The 22,071-nt window shown below is 45.8% G+C and overlaps 1 protein-coding gene across 1 annotated transcript in view; it reads left to right on the top strand.

Moving 5' to 3' along the window:
• The first annotated feature begins 12,534 nt into the window (after window positions 1–12,534).
• LOC138246621 (urokinase plasminogen activator surface receptor-like) overlaps window positions 12,535–22,071 on the top strand; it is a 119,788-nt gene continuing 110,251 nt past the window's right edge. The window contains exon 1 of the mRNA XM_069201330.1: window positions 12,535–12,740. Within this exon, the coding sequence (XP_069057431.1) occupies window positions 12,698–12,740 (43 nt within the window). The 5' untranslated portion in view covers window positions 12,535–12,697. The remainder of the gene's footprint in view (window positions 12,741–22,071) is intronic.

The raw sequence follows: 22,071 nt of genomic DNA, 5'->3' as shown, positions 1-22,071 counted from the left end.
TATATGGTTTGTGTTGCCCCATCCCTATGTGCTCCCATTGCATTCTATTGTGACTATACATTGTTTGCACTGTTTTCTATTACTACTACTGCATATTTTGGTATTGTGTACATATATCTTGTGTATATTTGCTATCCTCATACTGAGGGTACTCACTAAGATACTTTGGCATATTGTCATAAAAATAAAGTACCTTTATTTTTAGTATATCTGTGTATTGTGTTTTCTTATGATATTGTGCATATGACACTAGTGGTACTGTGGGAGCTTCACTCGTCTCCTAGTTCAGCCTAAGCTGCTCTGCTAAGCTCCCTTTTCTATCAGCCTAAGCTGCTAGACACCCCTCTACACTAATAAGGGATACCTGGACCTGGTGCAAGGTGTAAGTACCCCTTGGTACCCACTACAAGCCAGGCCAGCCTCCTACATTGGTTGTGCAGCGGTGGGATAAGTACTTGCAACTACTTACCACTTTGTCATATTGTACTTTTCATAAGAGAGAAAAATATACAAAACAAGTTCAGTGTATGTACACCTAACCAAAAAGTTTTGCTTTTCTTCTCTTACTCCTTTTGCTAAGTGCTGAAAAGTACCTCTAAACTTTCAAAAAGTTCTTAAAAAGTTTTAAAAGTTTTTTTTCTGTTCCTTAAAAAGTTCTGAAAACGTTTTCTTTCTTTTTCTGTCCCTTAAACCTTTTCTATAATGTCTGGTACAGGTCAAACTGTTGATCTAACTAAACTTGCATATGATCACCTTAGCTGGAAAGGAGCAAGGAGTCTCTGCGTTGAAAGAGATTTAGGGGTAGGGAAGAATCCCTCAAGAGAACTGTTATTTAATATGCTCATTGAACAGGATAACACCTTAGTTGGCACATCTGTAGAGAAATTAGCTGATGGTTCACACTCTAATTCTGGGGCACCCCTAGTAAGAGAGTTAGAAGGGAAACTTCCCAGCCTGCCGCCTAGCAAGCCACCAAGCATGGCTGGTACTAATGTGAGTTCCCATCACAGTAGGAGTGTTACTTCTGTAGGCCAGAATGTTAGAGTGCCATCTGTTAGGGACAGGTCTCCCTCTGTTCATTCACACCATTATTCTGTGTCAAGGCATGCCCAGCCCACCCTCCCTGAAGACAGAGTGTTAGAAAGGGAACTCAATAGATTGAGAGTGGAAGAGTCCAGGCTGAAGCTTAAATAGCAACAGCTGGATCTAGACAGGGAAGCATTTGACTTAGAAAAAGAAAAACAGAGGTTGGGGTTTGGACCACATGGTGGCAGCTGCAGTATTCCAAATAGTCATCCTGTAAAAGAGCATGATTCTAGGAATCTGCACAAGATAGTTCCCCCTTACAAGGAGGGGGATGACATTAACAAGTGGTTTGCTGCACTTGAGAGGGCCTGTGTTGTACAGGAGGTCCCTCAAAGGCAGTGGGCTGCTATCCTATGGCTATCTTTCAGTGGAAAGGGTAGGGATAGGCTCCTTACTGTTAAAGAAAGTGATGCCAATAATTTTACAGTTCTTAAGAATGCACTCCTAGGTGGTTATGGCATAACCACTGAACAGTACAGGATCAAGTTCAGAGAAACCAAAAAGGAGTCTTCACAAGACTGGGTAGACTTTGTTGACCATTCAGTGAAGGCCTTGGAGGGGTGGTTACATGGCAGTAAAGTTTCTGACTATGAAAGCCTGTATAACTTAATCCTGAGAGAGCATATTCTTAATAATTGTGTGTCTGATTTGTTACACCAGTACCTGGTAGACTCTGATCTGACCTCTCACCAAGAATTGGGAAAGAAGGCAGACAAATGGGTCAGAACAAGGGTGAACAGAAAAGTTCATAAAGGGGGTGACAAGGATGGAAAGAAGAAGGATGGTAAGTCTTCTGACAAGGGTGGGGACAAATCTAAAAATGAGTCTTCATCAGGCCCACAAAAACACTCTGGTGGGGGAGGTGGGCCCAAATCCTCTTCAAATCAAAACAAAGAAAAGAAACCATGGTGCTATTTATGTAAAATAAAAGGCCATTGGACAACAGATCCCAGTTGTCCAAAGAAAAGCACCAAGCCTCCTACCACTACAACCCCTGCTGCTACACCTAGTGCCCCTAGTAATAGCAGTGGTGGTGGGAGCAAACCTACTAATAGCTAATCCAAGGGAGTAGCTGGGCTCACTTTTGGTAATTTAGTTGGGGTTGGTCTTGTTAGGGAGACCACAGAGGCTGTGTTAGTCTCTGAAGGGGCCATTGATTTGGCCACCTTGGTTGCTTTTCCCCTTAATATGGATAAGTACAAGCAACTTCCCCTAATAAATGGTGTTGAGGTTCAGGCCTACAGGGACACAGGTGCCAGTGTTACCATGGTAATAGAGAAACTTGTCCACCCTGAACAACACCTACTTGGTCACCAGTACCAAGTGACTGATGCTCATAACAACACACTTAGCCACCCCATGGCTGTTGTAAATCTAAACTGGGGGGGGGGGTTACTGGTCCAAAGAAAGTTGTGGTTGCCTCAGATATACCTGTAGACTGTCTACTAGGGAACGATTTAGAGACATCAGCTTGGTCAGATGTGGAGTTGGAGGCTCATGCAGCAATGCTGGGCATTCCTGGGCATATTTTTGCTTTGACAAGGGCTCAGGCCAAAAATCAAAAAGGACAGGGTGACTTGGATCCTGGAAGAATGGACCAAGTGCTCCCTAAAGCTAGGGTTAGTAAAGGTAAAACACTACCTACTATCCCTCCCTCTACAGTGGAGTCAACTTCTGAGGAAAAAGAATTTCCACCCTGTGCAGAACCTACACCAGAGGAGCTGGAAGCAGACACTGCTGAGCTTTTGGGTGAAGGGGGGCCTGCCAGGGAGGAACTGAGTGTGGCACAGCATACCTGTCCCACACTAGAGGGTCTAAGACAGCAAGCTGTCAAACAAGCAAATGGGGATGTCAGTGACTCTGACAGAGTTTACTGGGAGGACAACCTCTTGTATACTGAAGCAAGGGATCCAAAACCTGGAGCTGCCAGGAGATTGGTGATTCCTCAGCAATACAGAGGGTTCCTCCTAACTCTAGCCCACGACATTCCCTTAGCTGGACATTTGGGGCAAATGAAAACTTGGGACACATCAGGTCATGGCTAGTCTTATTGTCCTTCGTTTGGGGGGGGGGGGGGGTTGTGTAGGAAAGTACCATCTTGCCTGGCATGTTACCCCCATATTTCACTGTATATATGTTGTTTTAGTTGTATGTGTCACTGGGACCCTGCCAGCCAGGGCCCCAGTGCTCATAAGTGTGCCCTGTATGTGTTACCTGTGTTATGACTAACTGTCTCACTGAGGCTCTGCTAACCAGAACCTCAGTGGTTATGCTCTCTTATTTCTTTCCAAATTGTCACTAACAGGCTAGTGACCAATTTTACCAATTTACATTGGCATACTGGAACACCCTTATAATTCCCTAGTATATGGTACTGAGGTACCCAGGGTATTGGGGTTCCAGGAGATCCCTATGGGCTGCAGCATTTCTTTTGCCACACATAGGGAGCTCTGACAATTCTTACACAGGCCTGCCACTGCAGCCTGAGTGAAATAACGTCCACGTTATTTCACAGCCATTTACCACTGCACTTAAGTAACTTATAAGTCACCTATATGTCTAACCTTTACCTGGTAAAGGTTGGGTGCTAAGTTACTTAGTGTGTGGGCACCCTGGCACTAGCCAAGGTGACCCACATTGTTCAGGGCAAATTCCCCGGACTTTGTGAGTGCGGGGACACCATTACACGCGTGCACTACACATAGGTCACTACCTATGTGTAGCTTCACAATGGTAACTCCGAACATGTCTAAGATCATGGAATTGCCCCCCCAATGCCATCCTGGTATTGGGGAGACAATCCCATGATTCCCCGGGTCTCTAGCACAGACCCGGGTACTGCCAAACTGTCTTTCCTGGGGTTTCACTGCAGCTGCTGCCAACCCCTCAGACAGGTTTCTGCCCTCCTGGGGTCCAGCCAGGCTTGGCCCAGGAAGGCAGAACAAAGGACTTCGTCAGAGAGAGGGTATTACACCCTCTCCCTTTGGAAAAAGGTGAAACTGGACAAAGGAAAGGGGAGTGACCACTCCCCTGACCTGCACCGCCCCTGGGAGGTGCCCAGAGCTCCTCCAGTGTGCTCCAGACCTCTGCCATCTTGGAAACAGAGGTGCTGCTGGCACACTGGACTGCTCTGAGTGGCCAGGGCCCTCTGACGTCACCTGCTGGCACTGGCCACTCAGAACAGTCCAGTGTGCCCCCAACACCTCTGTTTCCAAGATGGCAGAGGTCTGGGACACACTGGAGGAGCTCTGGGCACCTCCCCTGGGAGATACTGGTCAGGGGAGTGGTCACTCCCCTTTCCTTTGTCCAGGTTCGCGCCAGAGCAGGGCTGGGGGATCCCTGAACCGGTGTAGACTGGCTTATGCAGAGATGGGCACCATCTGTGCCCATCAAAGCATTTCCAGAGGCTGGGGGAGGCTACTCCTCCCTTGCCCTTCACACCTACAGTATTTCCAAAGGTAGAGGGTGTAACACCCTCTCTCAGAGGAAATCCTTTGTTCTGCCTTCCTGGGCCAGGGCTGCCTGGACCCCAGGAGGGCAGAAACCTGTCTGAGGGGTTGGCAGCAGCAGCAGCTGCAGTGGAGACCCCGGAAAGGCAGTTTCGCAGTACCCGGGTTCTGTGCTAGAGACCTGGGGGATCATGGAATTGTCCCCCCAACACCAGAATGGTATTGGGGTGACAATTCCATGATCTTAGACATGTTATATGGCCATGTTCGGAGTTACCATTGTGACGCTATACATAGGTAGTGACCTATGTATAGTGCACGCGTGTAATGGTGTCCCCGCACTCACAAAGTCCAGGGAATTTGCCCTGAACGATGTGGGGGCACCTTGGCTAGTGCCAGGGTGCCCACACACTAAGTAACTTGGCATCCAACCTTCACTAAGTGAAGGTTAGACATATAGGTGACTTATAAGTTACTTATGTGCAGTGAAAAATGGCTGTGAAATAATGTGGACATTATTTCACTCAGGCTGCAGTGGCAGGCCTGTGTAAGAATTGTCAGAGCTCCTTAAGGGGGGCAAAAGAAATGCTGCAGACAATAGGGATCTCCTGGAACCTCAATACCCTGGGTACTTCAGTACCATATACAACGGAATTATATGGGTGTACCAGTATGCCAATGTGAATTGGTAAATTTAGTCACTACCCTGTTAGTGACAAATTTGGAAAGCAGAGAGAGCATAACCACTAAGGTTCTGGTTAGCAGAGCCTCAGTGAGACAGTTAGGCATCACACAGAGAACACATATAGGCCACAAACTTATGAGCACTGGGGACCTGGCTAGCAGGATCCCAGTGACACATAACAAACACACTGACAACATAGGGTTTTCACTATGAGCACTGGGCCCTGGCCATCAGGATCCCAGTGAGACAGTGAAAACACCCTGACATATACTCACAAACAGGCCAAAAGTGGGGGTAACAAGGCTAGAAAGAGGCTACTTTCCTACATCCCCCCCCCCCCCAAACGAAGGACAATAAGGCTAACCTTGGCCAGTTGAGACTTTATTGTCTAAGTGGTGATAAGTAGAGAGTAGCTCTGCAATAGACTGGTTACTCCCTTTATCATCCACTATATGGTTACTTCCCTGTGGGGATGTACACCACCCTGTTTCAAGTTGTTTAGCTAGCCAACAATGTGAAGATATGTTCTCAGAGTTCTTATCAGTAAGGTTTAGTTTAGAACAGTGCGAATTGTCCACTGGACCTATTTCAAGTGATGAGAATGCCAGACAGGGATGCTGTCTCAGTAAACCCATAGCTGGGCAAAAATGTTGTCCATATGGCTGTAAGAGAGAACAGGGATGCTGTTTCTCTTGTTTTGGAGCAGGGCAGGGATGCTGTCCTATGAGCTCCACACTAGGGCAGGGCTGCTGTCCTAAGTGTTTTGAGGCAGTGCAGGGTTTCTGCACTAAAGTTTCTCTGGGAGGGTTGGAGGGATGCTCCATGTTAACTAAAATGGTGCCCTTTTCCTCACCAATATTAGTTATCCCACAGAGAGGTACTTTTACCTCAGGGAGTTCAGCTGTGTTAGCTGATGCTTCCCTTGGTACAGGTGCCACCCCAGGAGAGGTTTCTCCCACCACAGGAATGGTATCCTGAATAGCAGGGTGGGTAGGGGATACTTTGATACCCTCTTTACCTGTTGTTGGAGAGGGATCCTGAGTTTTCAGGGTGTCTTCTCTCCTTTTATTTTTCATTTCAGTAGAAATGAGAGGGAACAATTCCTCAAGGATACCCAGCATGGCTGCATGGGTATAAAACTCTACCTCAGCCCAACCTGAGGTCTCTAGGTCATTACCTAAGAGACAGTCTACAGGTAAGCTAGGTGACACTACCACCTGCTTAGGGCCAGTAACTCCACCCCAACTAAGCTGAACTATAGCTAAGGGAAGAAACTTAGTGGAGTTATGGACATCAATAATTGTATACTGTTGTCCAATGATGTGTTGTTCAGGGGCCACTAGGTTTTCAGTCACCAAAGTGATACTGGCACCTGTATCCCTGTAGGCCTGGGCCTCAACACCATTTATTGAAACTGTCTGCCTGTACTTATCCATTGTAAGGGGACAAGCAGCCAGTGTGGCAAGGCCAATGCCACTAGGTGTGACAGAAACTGTCTTGGGACTGACTACCTCAGTTTCTATGATGGACCCATAAGTGAACCCAACTACACCCTTAGTTTGACTGTTGCCAGCAGTCCCACCACTATTACCACTACTGCTAGGGGCACTAGAGTTTGATGTATTAGTGGTGGTTGGCTCAGGGGGTTTACCTGGACAGGACTTATCCCCTTGCCAATGGCCTTTATTTTTACACACATAGCACCAAGGCTTTTTAATGTGTGTATGTTGTAAAGAAGAGGAAGAATTTGATTTATCCATACCCCCTGAAGAGTGTTTAGGATTTGAAGAAGGATCTTTGGTTTTACCCTTATCCCCATGCTTATCCTGGGATTTCTCACCATCTTTCTTCTTGCCATCCTTGTCACCTCCTGTATGAACTTTTCTCTTCACTCTTGTTCTGTCCCATTTGTCTGCCTTCTTTCCCAATTCTTGGGGAGAGGTCAGATCTGGGTCCACTAGATATTGGTGTAACAAATCAGACACACAATTGTTAAGAATATGCTCTCTCAGAATAAGATTATACAGGCTTTTATAGTCAGATACTTTACTGCCATGCAACCACCCTTCCAAGGCCTTCACTGAACAGTCAACAAAATCTGTCCAGTCTTGAGAGGACTCTTTTCTGGTGTCTATGAACTTAATCCTGTATTGTTCAGTGCTTAAGCCAAATCCATCCAAGAGTGCATCCTTCAAAACTGTAAAATTGTTAGCTTCACTTTTTCTAACAGTAAGGAGCCAATCTGTACCCTTTCCAGAGAATGATAGCCACAAAATAGCAGCCCTCTGCCTTTGAGGGACCCCCTGTACCATACAGGCCCTCTCAAGTGCAGCAAACCACTTGTTGATGTCATCCCCCTCCTTGTAAGGGGGGACTATCTTGTGCAGATTCCTGGAATCTTGCTCTCTAACAGGATTGCTATCAGAAATACTGCTGCTGCTACAATGGGGAACTAACCCCAATCTCTGTCTTTCCCTCTCTACGTCTAGGGATTCCCTGTCTAATGCCAGCTGCTGCTGTTTAAGCTTCAGTCTGGTCTCTTCTATCCTCAGCTTTCTGAGTTTCCCTTTCCATTAAGTTATCCTCAGGGTGGGAGGCTTGGGAATGTTTGGACACAGAGGAAATGTGGAAATTGGCAGAGAAAGACCTGTCCCTAACTGTCTGGACCCTAGTAACCTGGCCTCTAGGAGTGAAAGATGCCCTACTGATGTGGGACCCTCTAACACTACCAGTATCACTAGGTGGCCTGCTAGGGGGCAGGACTTTGTAAGAACCCTCCCCAGCATCTTCAGGGAACTCCTCTGAGTCTGACTGGGAAGCCTCTCCTATTTCTACCCTTTCCTGAGATGGGCCAGACTGGTTCTGGTCATCCTGTAAGAGCAGGTGAAAGAGAAACTCATTTGTTGGATTCTTACCTATGCTTAAACCTCTATCCAGGCAGAGACCCCTCAAACTCTTGTAGTTTAAACTTTCATAAGTTGCCTGAACAACCTTGGAAGTAGCCTCTACTGTAGACATGATAGAAAATGGTTTAAGACAGAGAGAGAAAAGTTTTAGGACTTTTGAAAGTACAGAGAAAAAACTTTTTCAAACTTTTAGATTTTTTTTTTAAGTTTTCAGAACTTTTCAGAAACTTAGTAGTAACTTTTGGAATGGAAAAGTAAAATGTTTTGGTTAAATATACATATACTGAACTATTTGGTATAAGATTTTCTTATGAAAAGCACCAAATGACAAAGTGGTAAAGCAGTTACAAGTACCTATCCCACTGCTGCACCACCAATGTAGAAGTCTGGCCTGGTTTATAGTGGGTACCTTGTGGTACTTACACCATGTGCCAGGTCCAGTTATCCCTTATTAGTAGAATAGAGGTGTTTCTAGCAGCTTAGGCTGTTAGAGGTAGCTATGGGAAAGCAGCTTAGGCTGAACTAGGAGACATGCAAAGCTCCTACTATACCACTTATATCATATAGCACAACATCATAAGAAAACACAATACAGAGTTACTAAAAAATAAAAGTACTTTATTTTAGTGACAATATGCCAAAGTGAAGATACCCTCACTTAGGAGGTAAGTAATATACACGGATTATATGTACACAAACCCAAAACAGGCAAGTAACAGTAAGAAAAGTAGTGCAAACAGTGTAGAATCACAATAGGATGCAATAGGTAGACATAGGTCTAGGGGACACACAAACCACATACTCCAAAAGTGGAATGCGAATCACGAATGGACCCCAGACCTATGGGAGGTTGTAGAGGGTCGCTGGGACTGTAAGAAAACAGTAAGGGTGTCCAAGATACCCCACCCCAAGACCCTGAAAAGTAGGAGTAAAGTTACCCTACTACCCCAGAAGGACAGAATGGTCGTGATAGGGGATTCTGCAAGACCCACAAGCACCAGCAAAACACTGAAGACGGATTCCTGGACCTGAGGACCTGTAAAGGAAGGGGACCAAGTCCAAGAGTCACGCAAGTGTCCAGGGGGGGCAGGAGCCCACTAAACCCCAGATGAAGGTGCAAAAGGGCTGCCTCTGGGTGGAAGAAGCCGAAGATTCTGCAACAACGAAAAGGGCTAGGAACTTCCCCTTTGGATGGAAGATGTCCCACGGTGTGCTGGAGGATGCAGAAGTGTTTCCAGGCAGAAATACCACAAACTCGCCTAGTAAAAAGCAGAGGGAGAAGAGGGTTGGGTCGGGTTGCTGGGAACAGAACCTACAATGACATCCAAGAGGTAAGACAGTTCTGAAATTCCTCCTCTTAATAATTCACCTCCAGGGGAGCTCTAGGAACTCCCTTGTTTCTACGACTTTTTAAATACCAGTAGTAAAACCTAACCTGTTATTCACCAGTGATACACTAAACAATGCACGCCCTGGCTGCAGCCGGAAGATGTAAGTCTGTCTGATGCTGCTGCAGGCACAGAGAGGCCCCTGCACCAACCACCCGAGAGATCCACCAGGGTGGTGTGGTCCCAGCCATGGCCTCGGGTCCGGCCAGGCCTCACGGCCTCTCCATCAGTGATGCTCTGAGGAGTCACTGGTACACGTAGCACTGAGTGCCCTGGCCTTCATTCCTGCACCGTCCAGGCCACCCGTCAATCAAGCTGTCACCCCATCCTCCCAGTTCATCACGGGGGAAGTCGAGGTGTCAGGAATCTCACTGACCACACCTCACCTTGTGACAAGATGGGACACTGACAGCTGGAGCGTATACATCAGGGCACACACTCCCAGTGTCATTTTAAGGATTTTGGTGGAGCTTTGAATTTAATGTTCCAGTTTAATCTCTTTCGTGCCCTCTTTGGCCAGGTCACTGACAGAAGGCACACTCATCCAAATTCTAAATGTGCTTACATCTCATATACAGGGATAATGACATGTACTTTCATTCTGTAACACAGCAGCAGCTCTCTAATATTACTATAAACTATCTATGTGACATCCTCGCATTTCTCATATGTGAGGTCCAGTTTTGAACTAAAAGAAACTTTTTGGGGATGTTGTATGAAAAATAAACACAATATCTCTGCAAAATGTCTGTGATAGGCTCTCACACATCACCCACTTTAAAAATAAATGAATCATTCAAGGTCATCTGGGCAGGACTCTCTGCAGCACAGAGGTGGCTCTATCAGGGGACCCCTGGAAGGCGGGGGTTCAGGGCCATCACCCACTTTGCCCAGGCCTCAAAACCTCTGAAGACTCCAGCTGTGAGCTTTCCTGAAGCAGATTGGTTCCACAACAGAAGATAAGCAAATGGAAAATAACATTGAAATGTGTGCCCCTGAGTGGGGGTGTTTGAGTGGCAGGGTAACTGAGTGAATGAAGGAGTGAGTCAGAGTGAGTGAGGCTAAGTTTGAATTAGGGAGTGAGTGTGGCAGTGAATAACAATGGTGTGAGAGAGAGTGCACGAGTTAAAATGAATGAGGCGAAGGAGGTCATTTTTGGCATTAGGGGAATCCAGACAAAACAATGGCACATAAGATGTAATTCTTGGATTGTGGGACAGCTAGGAAAACCTGCTGGTGCTGACATACTTTTTGGTACAAAGGGTGCCCATGGCAAAATGCTGACCCTATAAGATTTTGTAAAATGGAGCCTGTTGGTTACCAGTTAAGTAAGCCACAATGGATTGAGTGTCACATGTTCTTGTTGCCAATGTCTTTGCAGCAGAGTATTTAAAACATACCTGTGTAAGTTGACACTCAGACTCTGCTTTCCATGACTCCGCCCCTTGTAATTTCACCCCCTCCGTCCCTCAACCTGCCCCTGCATTATGGGATCCCCAAGATTTTTTTTCCATTTGCAGCATTCGCTGGGTACCAATCAACATCTAGTATTTCCCCACCAAGGAGATATCCTTCAGAGAGAGCGTACACGTGTTCTGGTTGCTATATGAAAATGCCCTTTTTGTAGTTAGAAGGTGGGGGTCACTCCTCATCAGTCAGACTAGCTGGAACCCAGTGGCACAGTGAGCACAAGACCCACATCTGGGCATACCCTTCCCACTTAGGGAGACTATAGCAACTCAAAAAGGATGATGGACGAAATGCTGAACATTGTCAAACATTCACCCCGAGTCACAGATCCATTGTTCCACTGCTACCGGTCCTAGGATGCTTGTTTCTTGTCCGTGGAGGACCTGGCTTGGCAGTTCGGGCTGGGCTGTTCCCATGGGGAGCAGGGTGAAGACTGATTTACATACCGCTGGGTCCAAACTAGGGTGGCATGGTGAGCAAGAAAATGAAGTATTCAACCCAGATCTCTGTAACTGGTGTGAATGTTTGCATTGTTCGGCATTCCGTCCATCATCTGTTTTTTTTTGCCTTTGTCGCCCTAAGTGGGAAGGGTATGCCCAGACCTGGGTTCTATGCTCACTGCGCCACTGGATTCAAGTTAATCTAGCTGATGAGAGGTGATCCCCAAAACAGGTCCCAGGATGCCTGTTTCCGGTCCAGGAAGATCTGGCCTGGCAGTTTGGGCTGGACTGTTCCCATGGGGAACTGGGTCAAGACTGATTTGCATATGGCTGGGTCCAAACTGGGGTGGCATGGTGCTCAACAGACTGATGGATTAATCCCAGATCTGTGACTAGGGGTGAAAGTTTGCATTGTTCAGCACTCCATCCATCATCTTTTTGTGTTGCTGTATTTGCCACATACTTCATCTGCTCCTTAATTTTCACAGTTCGACAAAAAAACTTTCTAGCGGAAACAGAAGTCTCTAAAAGTGTTGCCATGCGTGTTAGGTTGTGGCTGGTCCTTTGCAAAGATTCACTGGGGGTCTTTTTGTTACTTAATTCTGCATTTAGGCGTGAAGCACGTATTAGCCAAGGAAACTTGTGTCCAGTGCAAGGAAATGGCAAAGCAATACCGCCACAAAGCGTGTCGCATGAAAATGCATAACTTAAATTTTCGTACCGCATAATTTAGCCAACTCTGCCGCCTAATTCGGAACTATGATCCACTGACCCTGAGTACAGCACACCAACCTTCCTTCCTCGGACAGTTCTAGCCCTTCCACTGACCAGGTCAGGATAGCAGGATGTCTTTTTGTTAGGTCTTTGTAACAGTGGATCTGTTCAGAGTAGTGCCTAGAAGTGATGACTATTGGTTTAACGGCTGAGTCATGTGTGGTCCCTGAGGCCCAGCCCTCCCATGAGTGCGCCATGAAGTCACATTCGGCCGGTTTTGGCAGGCGAGGCGCACAGTGCGCACTGACGCCCTTTCCAGGCGCTTCAACCTTTCACGCCCTGCGAGCGTCGTGTTTTCACGAGGCGGGGGTGCGGCTTTGGGATCGGCCCCGTGCCTCCTCCTGACCGACTGGTTCGGCGTGGCAGCATTTTTTGACCGCTCTGACGAACACCCGAGGGGGGAGAAGGCGAGGTGCACAGGGCCGGCCCAGTCGTACACTCCATGGCGGTGAGAGCGCCTCGAGGACTGCGCTTCTAAGGGATCGGAGCGTCCCCCAGGATGAAGGCGCTCCTAGGGACCCTCCTGCTTTTCCTCCCAGTCGGTAAGTGGGGATCTTCTGGCAGTCTGCATGGGTGTCCCCCAGCCCACAGCACCCACAGAGCACCCCATGTGTGTACTGGAGAGACGGAGGCACTTTGAGAACGTATTGATGGGTGGCGTGCGGTATGGTGGGTGGTCTGCCCCGACCTTGGGGACCTGGCCTCTGATCAGATCCCGGCTCCACGCGTGAATATAACTGTGTGATTCTGGGCGAATCCCTTCTCTCTGCGTAACATTATAAATATGTGAATTGTAATATAATCGAATTATAAATACGTGAAGTGTTTACGTGCTTGTATTAATCCAAGATACAAATCTCCACTGGATGCGCACACGCGTGTGGTATCCCAGCCGCTGGCAGGTGTATAGCGCTGCGTTGTTCCTGGCTAGGTTGACGCTTTATTAATACAAAGGGAGTCACTGAAGATGTATAGATTATTGGACCCACACCAATAACAGTGTTATTCCTACATAACACTTAAACCCACTGGTGTCAGCGCTACATGTGAACATGCGGGTGAGTTTGAAAGGTGCGCGTCTTTTATTCACGTCGCATAGGTGATGTGTAGACACCTTCCCTCGGAGGGCCCCGTCCACGGACGGCTGCAGATGTGTTTTGGACGGTCCAGGAGGCTTCAGACTGTTTTAGTTGAAGATCCCTCTGACCCCCCCCCCCCCCCCCCGGCTCGTGCCCCCAGGACTAGCTCTTACCCGTCCAACTAGTCACCTCACGCAATATCCAGAGGGGGGTGACCTCTGACCCTGCATCATGATTTGGTGTTTAAAACGACAGCCTGCTCTCTATGAATACAAAAAGTGCGTAAATATTTAGCTGCTGACTTTGGAGTTGGGGGAACTAGGGGCCAGATGTATCGAAGGGTTTAAGCCATTCTGTGTCCATGGGAACATGTGTTGGTACATATGTCCCCCTCCCGGCGCCGGCTGAACCTACTGTCTGATTCTGGGCAAATCACTTAATGTTCCAGTGCCTCAAAAAACGACATTGTGTGATGTAATCTACGGCTTATGTAAAGCGCTCTGAAGCCTTTGGACTAATGTTCGCGCTATATATAAGGAAGGTGCGAATCTCGGCGTCGGCTCACCATCCCGTGATTCTGGGCGATTCACAATCTCCCCGTGCCTACTGGAAAATCTAGGTGTCCTTGTGCTCATGTAAAGCGCTCCAATACCTTCGGGTCGAGCTCGGCAAAAAACACCTGGCAATACTCAGTTTGTTAAATTCCCAGCAGGTAATCGCCCTCATGAGGTGCTCTGCGCTCTGTGTTTTATGGGCAGGAGGAAGCCCCTGGCCTCACCCAGGTAGGGTACAGACCAGGCCCTCGGGTAGGGTCAGCACCCAGTGTCACTGGAGGGTGGGGGTGCAGGCGTCAGTCCTGGTTTCCATGCACATCTAGCTATTAAGGCGCCGGCTTCGATGATGCTAGCCATGACTTCAATTCCCAGACTGCATTACGATGTTAAATTAAAGGTTGTCTGGATATTGGGGTCACAGGTGATGACGTGAGTTTATCATTGCATGTAGGAGTTTTGTGGAGAAAAAGCAATTAAAATGCTCCTGTTTGAATACAAACGGGGGATGCTGCGAACACGTCATCTAGTTTAGTTACATTATTTCTGCGTCAATATTGGACTGTGATATCGTGTATGTAACACACACGTCACAGAAACATGGCATTATTACACAGTTACTGTAGTAACAACTTGTACGTGTAACCTTAGAACTGCAGGTAAATGACCACAAAAGTATACCGTTTAACCCGATACATAGTTGCCCAGTTGATGTGCCTACGTCATTTATATATCACGATAGAACCACGCTGCAGGCAAGATATCATGAAACTGCACGATTAGTGAAGCTGCACCACTCGCAGGTCACTGGTGAACCAAGGTAAGATGGCACATGCCAACCGAATTAACTGAATAAATACATATATCCAGGATTTGTAAAGCTCGAAAAATCACCCCTGAGGGTCTCAAGGTGCTGAATTTAGGCCTGGGGAGATCAAGTGGTTTGCCCAGGATCACAGGATGTTGTTAGGCCCACCCCGAGACTCAAACCTGGTTCTAGGCCCCTATGCCACATCCTCTCCCACCCACAGCACGCGTCGCACAGTTTATGTAGGTATGTGCTCGAAATGTACCCTCACAACAGTGGTCGAAGTTATGAAACACTATTCCCCTACTTCTTGTAAAAAGGCACCTGATGGTTAATTCCGACAGTTTAAATGCCTCAGCTGAAGTGTCATTCAGTGAGTCTGATGTGCCAGGCAGGCAGCTAAACAAGCCTTCCTGCCAAGGTGCCTGCTCCCTGAAAGAAATGCATGTGTGCAACGCATTAATCTGCAAATGTAAAGGATGCTTGGAGCGTGACTTAATCACTGGAAGCTTTGTGATGACAAAGGTGTATTGTTTTTGAGTGGTAGCACAAAGAGTTAACAACTGGGCTGTGAAGTGCGTGCCTTTAATTGTAAATGTGTTGATATTGTGCTTACTAGGTCTGGAAGTGTTGAAGGGACAGTGATTACTAAAATCTATATTTTGGGTTTTATCTTAAACATTTTGCACATTTTGTAGCAGTCTATCTTGTGGAATGCCAGTTTAAAAAAAATGAGTTACATATTCACAGTGCTCTCTGTCCTCGTCAGTTTTCTCCACTGCAGCAACCTTAGGGCCTCATTACAAGTTTGGCGGTATTACAACTGACAAACTTGCGGTGGGTGGCGGTCGGACCGCTGCACTCCTGGGGACTGCCGCCACTGCCAGCATCATGGATCCCGACGGGGTGGCGGCGGTCGGAGTCGGCTGGTCCGACCGCCAAAGTCGTAATGAGCCCCTTAATTCTGTGGCTCTCCGGTTACACACAGAGCTCTGAAGTGCATTAACTAAGAGAGGTTTTTAGAATGTACTAATGCATTTCCCAATGAGTAACAACTTTTTTTTTATTTTCCATGTAAGCCGCATGCTTATTTTATTTGTAGCTTCATGACGCTGAAAGACCAAAAATACTTAAAAATATTTTATTTCTTTTATCCACACCTTTGACTCCGCCCACGCTCACTGGCACCGCCCCCACTGCATTCAGCATCACAGATCTATCTCTATCAGAAAGGTGATGCGGAGGACCGCCCACGGAAACCTGAACCTGTGACCATTAGTGCGCAGCACGAGCCCCCTAGGACCTCTTACCTGCAGGTAAACGCTACCCACGTTCATGCCCACGTCATGCGCATTCCGTAGAGGTCACTGACTCCAGTTTACTGCCTTAACCTGGGAAGCACAGTGCCCTGCAGCCATCATACGGCCATTATGTGTTTTAACTTCATATGTGATTATATACCAAAAGTGCCACGGTCTCATGGCTCTGTGAAAACACTAACAAGCCGCAAAAAAGACAGATATTTTAATAGCCTAAACCTTTTTTCTTGAGAAATATTTTGCCTCCCTACAGCGATAAAAAAAATATTAACTACAGTTTCACGATTAAAAAAATATTAATTACAGTTTCACGAATCAAAAAAAAAACGAATTACAGTTTCATAGAAAGAAGTCCCCTTCAGTACTTTCCACGCACAGAAAATATGTCCTGTGATGTGCAAATTATCTCTTCTTGATAAAAGCACGATAGAGCCTCACTGGGTCACTGCTCCCCCCCCTGCTCTCTGCAGCAGCCTGGCTTCCAGCACCCTAAAGACTCTCTTCAATGGGATGTGCTCCGCTACTTTAAAGGTCTTTCATTGAAGTGTTCTGGTTTGGCAGTGTGATGTGTTATGTTACTTAAAATATCCTTTCAGTGGAGGGATTTCATCTGCTAGAGGGATGTTTTTGAGGTGCTCTGGCAGTGGGATGTGTTACATCTAGAGGTTCTTTTCAGTGAGGTGTGCTGCTCTGTCTGTGGGATGGGTCACACTGTTTAAAGGAAGTGATGAGGTCTGCTAGGGGGGTGAATTATACTCTGTTAAGGGCCTTCTTAATGAAGTGTTTAGGGCTGGCAGTGGGATGGGGTGTTATGCTACAAGGTGTTTTCAGTGATGTGCTTAGCTCTGGCAGTGATGTGTTATGCTGTTTAAAAGCTCCTTTCAGTGATGTGCTTAGCTCTGGCAGTGATGTGTTATGCTGTTTGAAAGAGCTCCTTTCAGTGATGGGCTTAGCTCTGGCAGTGATGTGTTATGCTGTTTGAAAGCTCCTTTCAGTGAAGTGCACTGCTCTGGCAGTGATGTGTTATGCTGTTTGAAAGAGCTCCTTTCAGTGATGTGCTTAGCTCTGGCAGTGATGTGTTATGCTGTTTGAAAGCTCCTTTCAGTGATGTGTACTGCTCTGGCAGTGATGTGTTATGCTGTTTGAAAGCTCCTTTCAGTGATGTGCTTAGCTCTGGCAGTGATGTGCTATTCTGTTTAAAAGCTCCTTTCAGTGAAGTGCACTGCTCTGGCAGTGATGTGTTATGCTGTTTGAAAGCTCCTTTCAGTGATGTGCTTAGCTCTGGCAGTGATGTGTTATGCTGTTTAAAAGCTCCTTTCAGTGAAGTGCACTGCTCTGGCAGTGATGTGTTATGCTATTTGAAAGCTCCTTTCAGTGAAGTGCACTGCTCTGGCAGTGATGTGTTATGCTTTTCAAATGACCTTTCAGTAAAGTGTTCAGCTCTGGCAGTGGGATGTCTTATGCTTTTCAAATGACCTTTCAGTAAAGTGTTCAGCTCCGGCAGTGGGATGTCTCTATACTATTTTTAAATGTATTTTCAGTGAAGTGTTTAGCTCTGCCAATGGAATCTTTATACACTATTTAAAGGTACTTTTAGTGAAATATGCTGCCCTGTCTGTGGGACGTGTAATGCAATTTAAAACGCTCTTTTAGTGAAGTGTTCAGCCCTGACAGTGGGACATGTTATACTCTTTAAAATGTAGTTTTAGGGAAGTGTTCAGCCCTGGCAGTGGGAAGTGTTTCTATACTATTTAAAATGTATTTTCAGTGAAGTGTTCAGCCCTGGCAGTGCGATGTGTTTCTATACTATTTAAAATGTATTTTCAGTAAAGTGTTCAGCCCTGGCAGTGGGAAGTGTTTTTATACTATTGAAAATGTCTTTTAGTGAAGTGTTCAGCCCTGGCAGTGGGAAGTGTTTCTATACTATTGAAAATGTCTTTTAGTGAAGTGTTCCGCCCTGGCAGTGGGAAGTGTTTCTATACTATTGAAAATGTCTTTTAGTGAAGTGTTCAGTCCTGGCAGTGGGATGTCTCTATACTATTTTTAAATGTATTTTCAGTGAAGTGTTTAGCTCTGCCAATGGAATCTTTATACACTATTTAAAGGTACTTTTAGTGAAATATGCTGCCTTGTCTGTGGGACGTGTAATGCAATTTAAAATGCTCTTTTAGTGAAGTGTTCAGCCCTGACAGTGGGACATGTTATACTCTTTAAAATGTAATTTTAGTGAAGTGTTCAGCCCTGGCAGTGGGAAGTGTTTCTATACTATTTAAAATGTATTTTCAGTGAAGTGTTCAGCCCTGGCAGTGCGATGTGTTTCTATACTATTTAAAATGTATTTTCAGTAAAGTGTTCAGCCCTGGCAGTGGGAAGTGTTTTTATACTATTGAAAATGTCTTTTAGTGAAGTGTTCAGCCCTGGCAGTGGGAAGTGTTTCTATACTATTGAAAATGTCTTTTAGTGAAGTGTTCCGCCCTGGCAGTGGGAAGTGTTTCTATACTATTGAAAATGTCTTTTAGTGAAGTGTTCAGTCCTGGCAGTGGGAAGTGTTTCTATATTATTGAAAATGTCTTTTAGTGAAGTGTTCGACCTGGCTGTGGGAAGTGTTTCTATACTATTGAAAATGTATTTTAGTGAAGTGTTCAGCCCTGGCTGTGGGAAGTGTTTCTATACTATTTAAAATGTCTTTTCAGCGAAGTGTTCAGCCCTGGCAGTGGGAAGTGTTTCTATATTATTGAAAATGTCTTTTAGTGAAGTGTTCAGCCCTGGCTGTGGGAAGTGTTTCTATACTATTGAAAATGTATTTTCAGTGAAGTGTTTATCTCTGCAGCGGGGAGTGTTTTTCTACACTAAAGGACGTTTTATTATGTGTTCTGATCCCTAAAAGTCTTTTTTAGTGAAGTGTTTAGCTGTGACGGGGGACGTGTCATACTCTTTACAATGTCTTTTCAGTGAAGTGTTTAGCTCTGCCAGTGAATGTTTTTTATAATATTTAAAAAAGGTCCTTTTAGTGAAATATGCTGCTCTGTCTGTGGGCTGTGTAGTGTTATTTAAAATGTTCTTTAGTGAAGGGACTCCTCTGGGAGTGGGGTGCGTTACACTATTTCATTGGCTTTTGTTTGTGTAATGCTACTGAAAGCTCTTTGAAGTAAAGTGTTCATCTCGAGCTCTGGGCTGTTTGTGTTTTTATGCTCTCTAAAATGTCTCTTTTGGAGCAGTGCGTTGCTCAGCAGTGGGGGGTGTTATCCTGGTGGTTGTAACCCTCTGGTCCAGGGGTCCCTCGAGTCTGTGGCACATATTGAAGGGGTCTGCGGACCCACATCACCTCCAACCATTGTTTTCTGTCAGTAACCAGAAGCATTTTGAGCTAAATACCTGTAGAAAGGTGGATCCACCTACCAGGATTAGAGTTTCTTGAAGTAACATGATGCTGTATTGGCTCCCCAATGTTCTTGATGTATGTATAAATGGAATCATTAAAGGCATGTTTTCAGAATAATCAGAAGCATTCTAATATTGTTCTAGTCAGATGCGGATTGCTAGCTCAGGATGGAGCGTGTGTGAATTCACGTTGTTACTTTTTGCACCCGTTCAAATCCCGGTGGGTCCGCTCAGCCTTTCATCCTTCTGAGGTCGATAAAATGAGTACCATCGAGTTGGGTAACAATAAACATCTGCTATTCGGCACCAAGATACCCTTCTGGGGGAACGTGTGCTTCACAAATACATGTTATGATGTTATGTTATGTTCTGTGCCTTCTCAATCCTTCCAAAGTTTGTCTTTCTGTTTCTCCTTTTTAATTTGGAGCACTCTACCCCCAGAGAGTGGAATGTTCTAATTGCCTTATAGTCCTTCCACCTCGGGCTATACCAGTTGTTAAAGGCCCTCTCCCTTATTATAACTCAGGTTCAGGGCCATTAACAACCAGTATAGCCCTCGGCAGCCTACATCAGTCTGTTCACTGCCTCTGTCCCAGCGCTTCTGCTCAGAGCTCTGATTTCACATGATTACCTATTGCTCTGTGATTGTCACCCAGGCCTTATATGTAGTCACTCTCATACTTAAACATGCTGTTGCACAGGAGCGCAGATGGACTGAGTTCACATAGTGTGCACTTGTGTATTTTTGTGTGTTACTGTCGAGGAGTAAAAATGGATCAGTGGATCAATGGCTATGGATTTCTTATACTCCTTAAAGGGCGCTTTCAATGAGGTGTTGTGACTTTGGGCACACACGGGTGTTTCCAGCTGGGACACTGCAGCGTACATGCAAATAGACCCCATTCAGACAGGAGACTCTTGATTTTTTAAGCCAAAAATTGCTTTATTTTAGCTGCTTTCCGCCTGAAATTGCCTCCCCTTCAATATAAGTCTGTGGGGGAAACACATTCTCCCGATTATTTTTTTGAAATCTCCCACTTTCCTCTCCTAAAATGCTGGCATGTAGGTACAGTGTGGTTTTGCTCCATTAAAGGGTCTTTGCAATGATCTGTTCACTGGCAGGAGGATGGTTTTTGACACTAAGAAGGACTTCTCATTGAGACCCCCTGCTGTGGCACTGGGGTGTTTCTGCTGCTTTAAAGCTCCCTGGAAGCAGAGTGAGGAGGACATCGCACACCTTCTTAGTCTTTGAGTGCCCGACACAAAGACCTGCAGGTCTTGTCTCATCTGGGGTCACAGAAGAACCTGACTTCACACGCCCTCATGGCTGGAGGACAAAACCATCAGGTCTGGAGTCCGCTTGGAGCTGGAAGGTGGGGCCGCCTTGCTCTGCGCGAGGCAGTGACTTGGAAAGTCCCAGGGGGAGGAGCGGGGTGGGTGGGTTGCGCTGGGGTTGCATGCTCAAGGCACTCAATTGTTGTCATTCTCTGGCCACCCTAGAAGTGTGGAGACCCCTAGTTGGCTAGGCACTAATGAAAAATCAAACTTTACAAATATTTATTAACATCTTGAAAGAAAATGACCTCCAAAATATTTTTAGTTAACTGCAGCGCCATCTAACAATAACTCCCATTACTAGGTCCCATATTGTTAGTTGAACACCATTAAACCCAGGATTCTTCACTCAGCTGTGCTACTGACCACACTTTCGACCCTTGTGAAGGCATCAGAAGAATGCCCTCCTGACCTTCTGCCCTCCACCCTCTATCCGTTTGTGGTCCTGAATTGAACTACCTGTCCAACCCCTCAGCACTAACCCTTTACTTGGCTCTGTCTCTAAAACTGCAAGAGCTGGTCACATCCTCACAAATATTCATCTCATCTGGGTAAGTGCTGTCCATGATGGATCAAGAAGAAATCTTGTTCCTGAATTTAACTTAATTTGGTCTGAGGCTTCACTGTTCATCTGTGAACACCTAGGATAAAGAACTGCATGAAATACGTTTTAAAGTTTACTGCCATGAGACTTTGCCATCAATATTGCATTTTTTCTATCCTGGACAATCCCCTGCTTGAGTTACATGTGCTAAGCAAATCATTAAAAAGCTGAACATGCATGATTCATATGACACGTGTTTGGTGGATATTATTATGTTCTGCAGTGTGATAATCAGGCCTACATGAATATACCTGCAAGATTTTATTCAAATGTCGACTGCTTCATTTTGATATTAACTCAGTATACATTTTTAAGAGTTTTTAGAAGGTTGATAACTGCCTGTCTTGTTTTTGTTAATAATTACAAAGGACATAGACTCGTAGAATGAAAATACTTTAAAGAGCATCAGGCCTTGTTTGCACATGGTTTCAACTAAGAGTTCTTGTTGAAGGCTACCCGAATGGATGGCACTCAGCCTTCATGCAGTGATTTATTCAGGCAGCCGGCCTAATGTGACCAGAACAGCAGAACTTACTATGTACTTGAACACAGAACTTCATTGTTTAAACAGGTACCCAGGTGTGTACCATCTCTGACAGCTGTAATAGGTATTATTTTCTACTTTGCTAGTATTCTAGAATTAGACTAGCGCTTAGAAGTAACAGAAAGAGGGTAGGATTACTATGCATTAATGTTGGAATGGCATCTAGAATTCACGCTTCTGGCAACTACAGCTATTGTATTTGTATTCATTTTGGTCACAATTCATATTGTAAGCACTAGAGTAGGATTTGAT

Source organism: Pleurodeles waltl, chromosome 7 (genome assembly GCF_031143425.1).
Source record: "Pleurodeles waltl isolate 20211129_DDA chromosome 7, aPleWal1.hap1.20221129, whole genome shotgun sequence".
NCBI classification, from domain to species: Eukaryota; Metazoa; Chordata; class Amphibia; order Caudata; family Salamandridae; genus Pleurodeles; species Pleurodeles waltl.
Note: the sequence above shows the minus strand (reverse complement) of the source record. Positions and strands in the feature narration are given on the sequence as shown.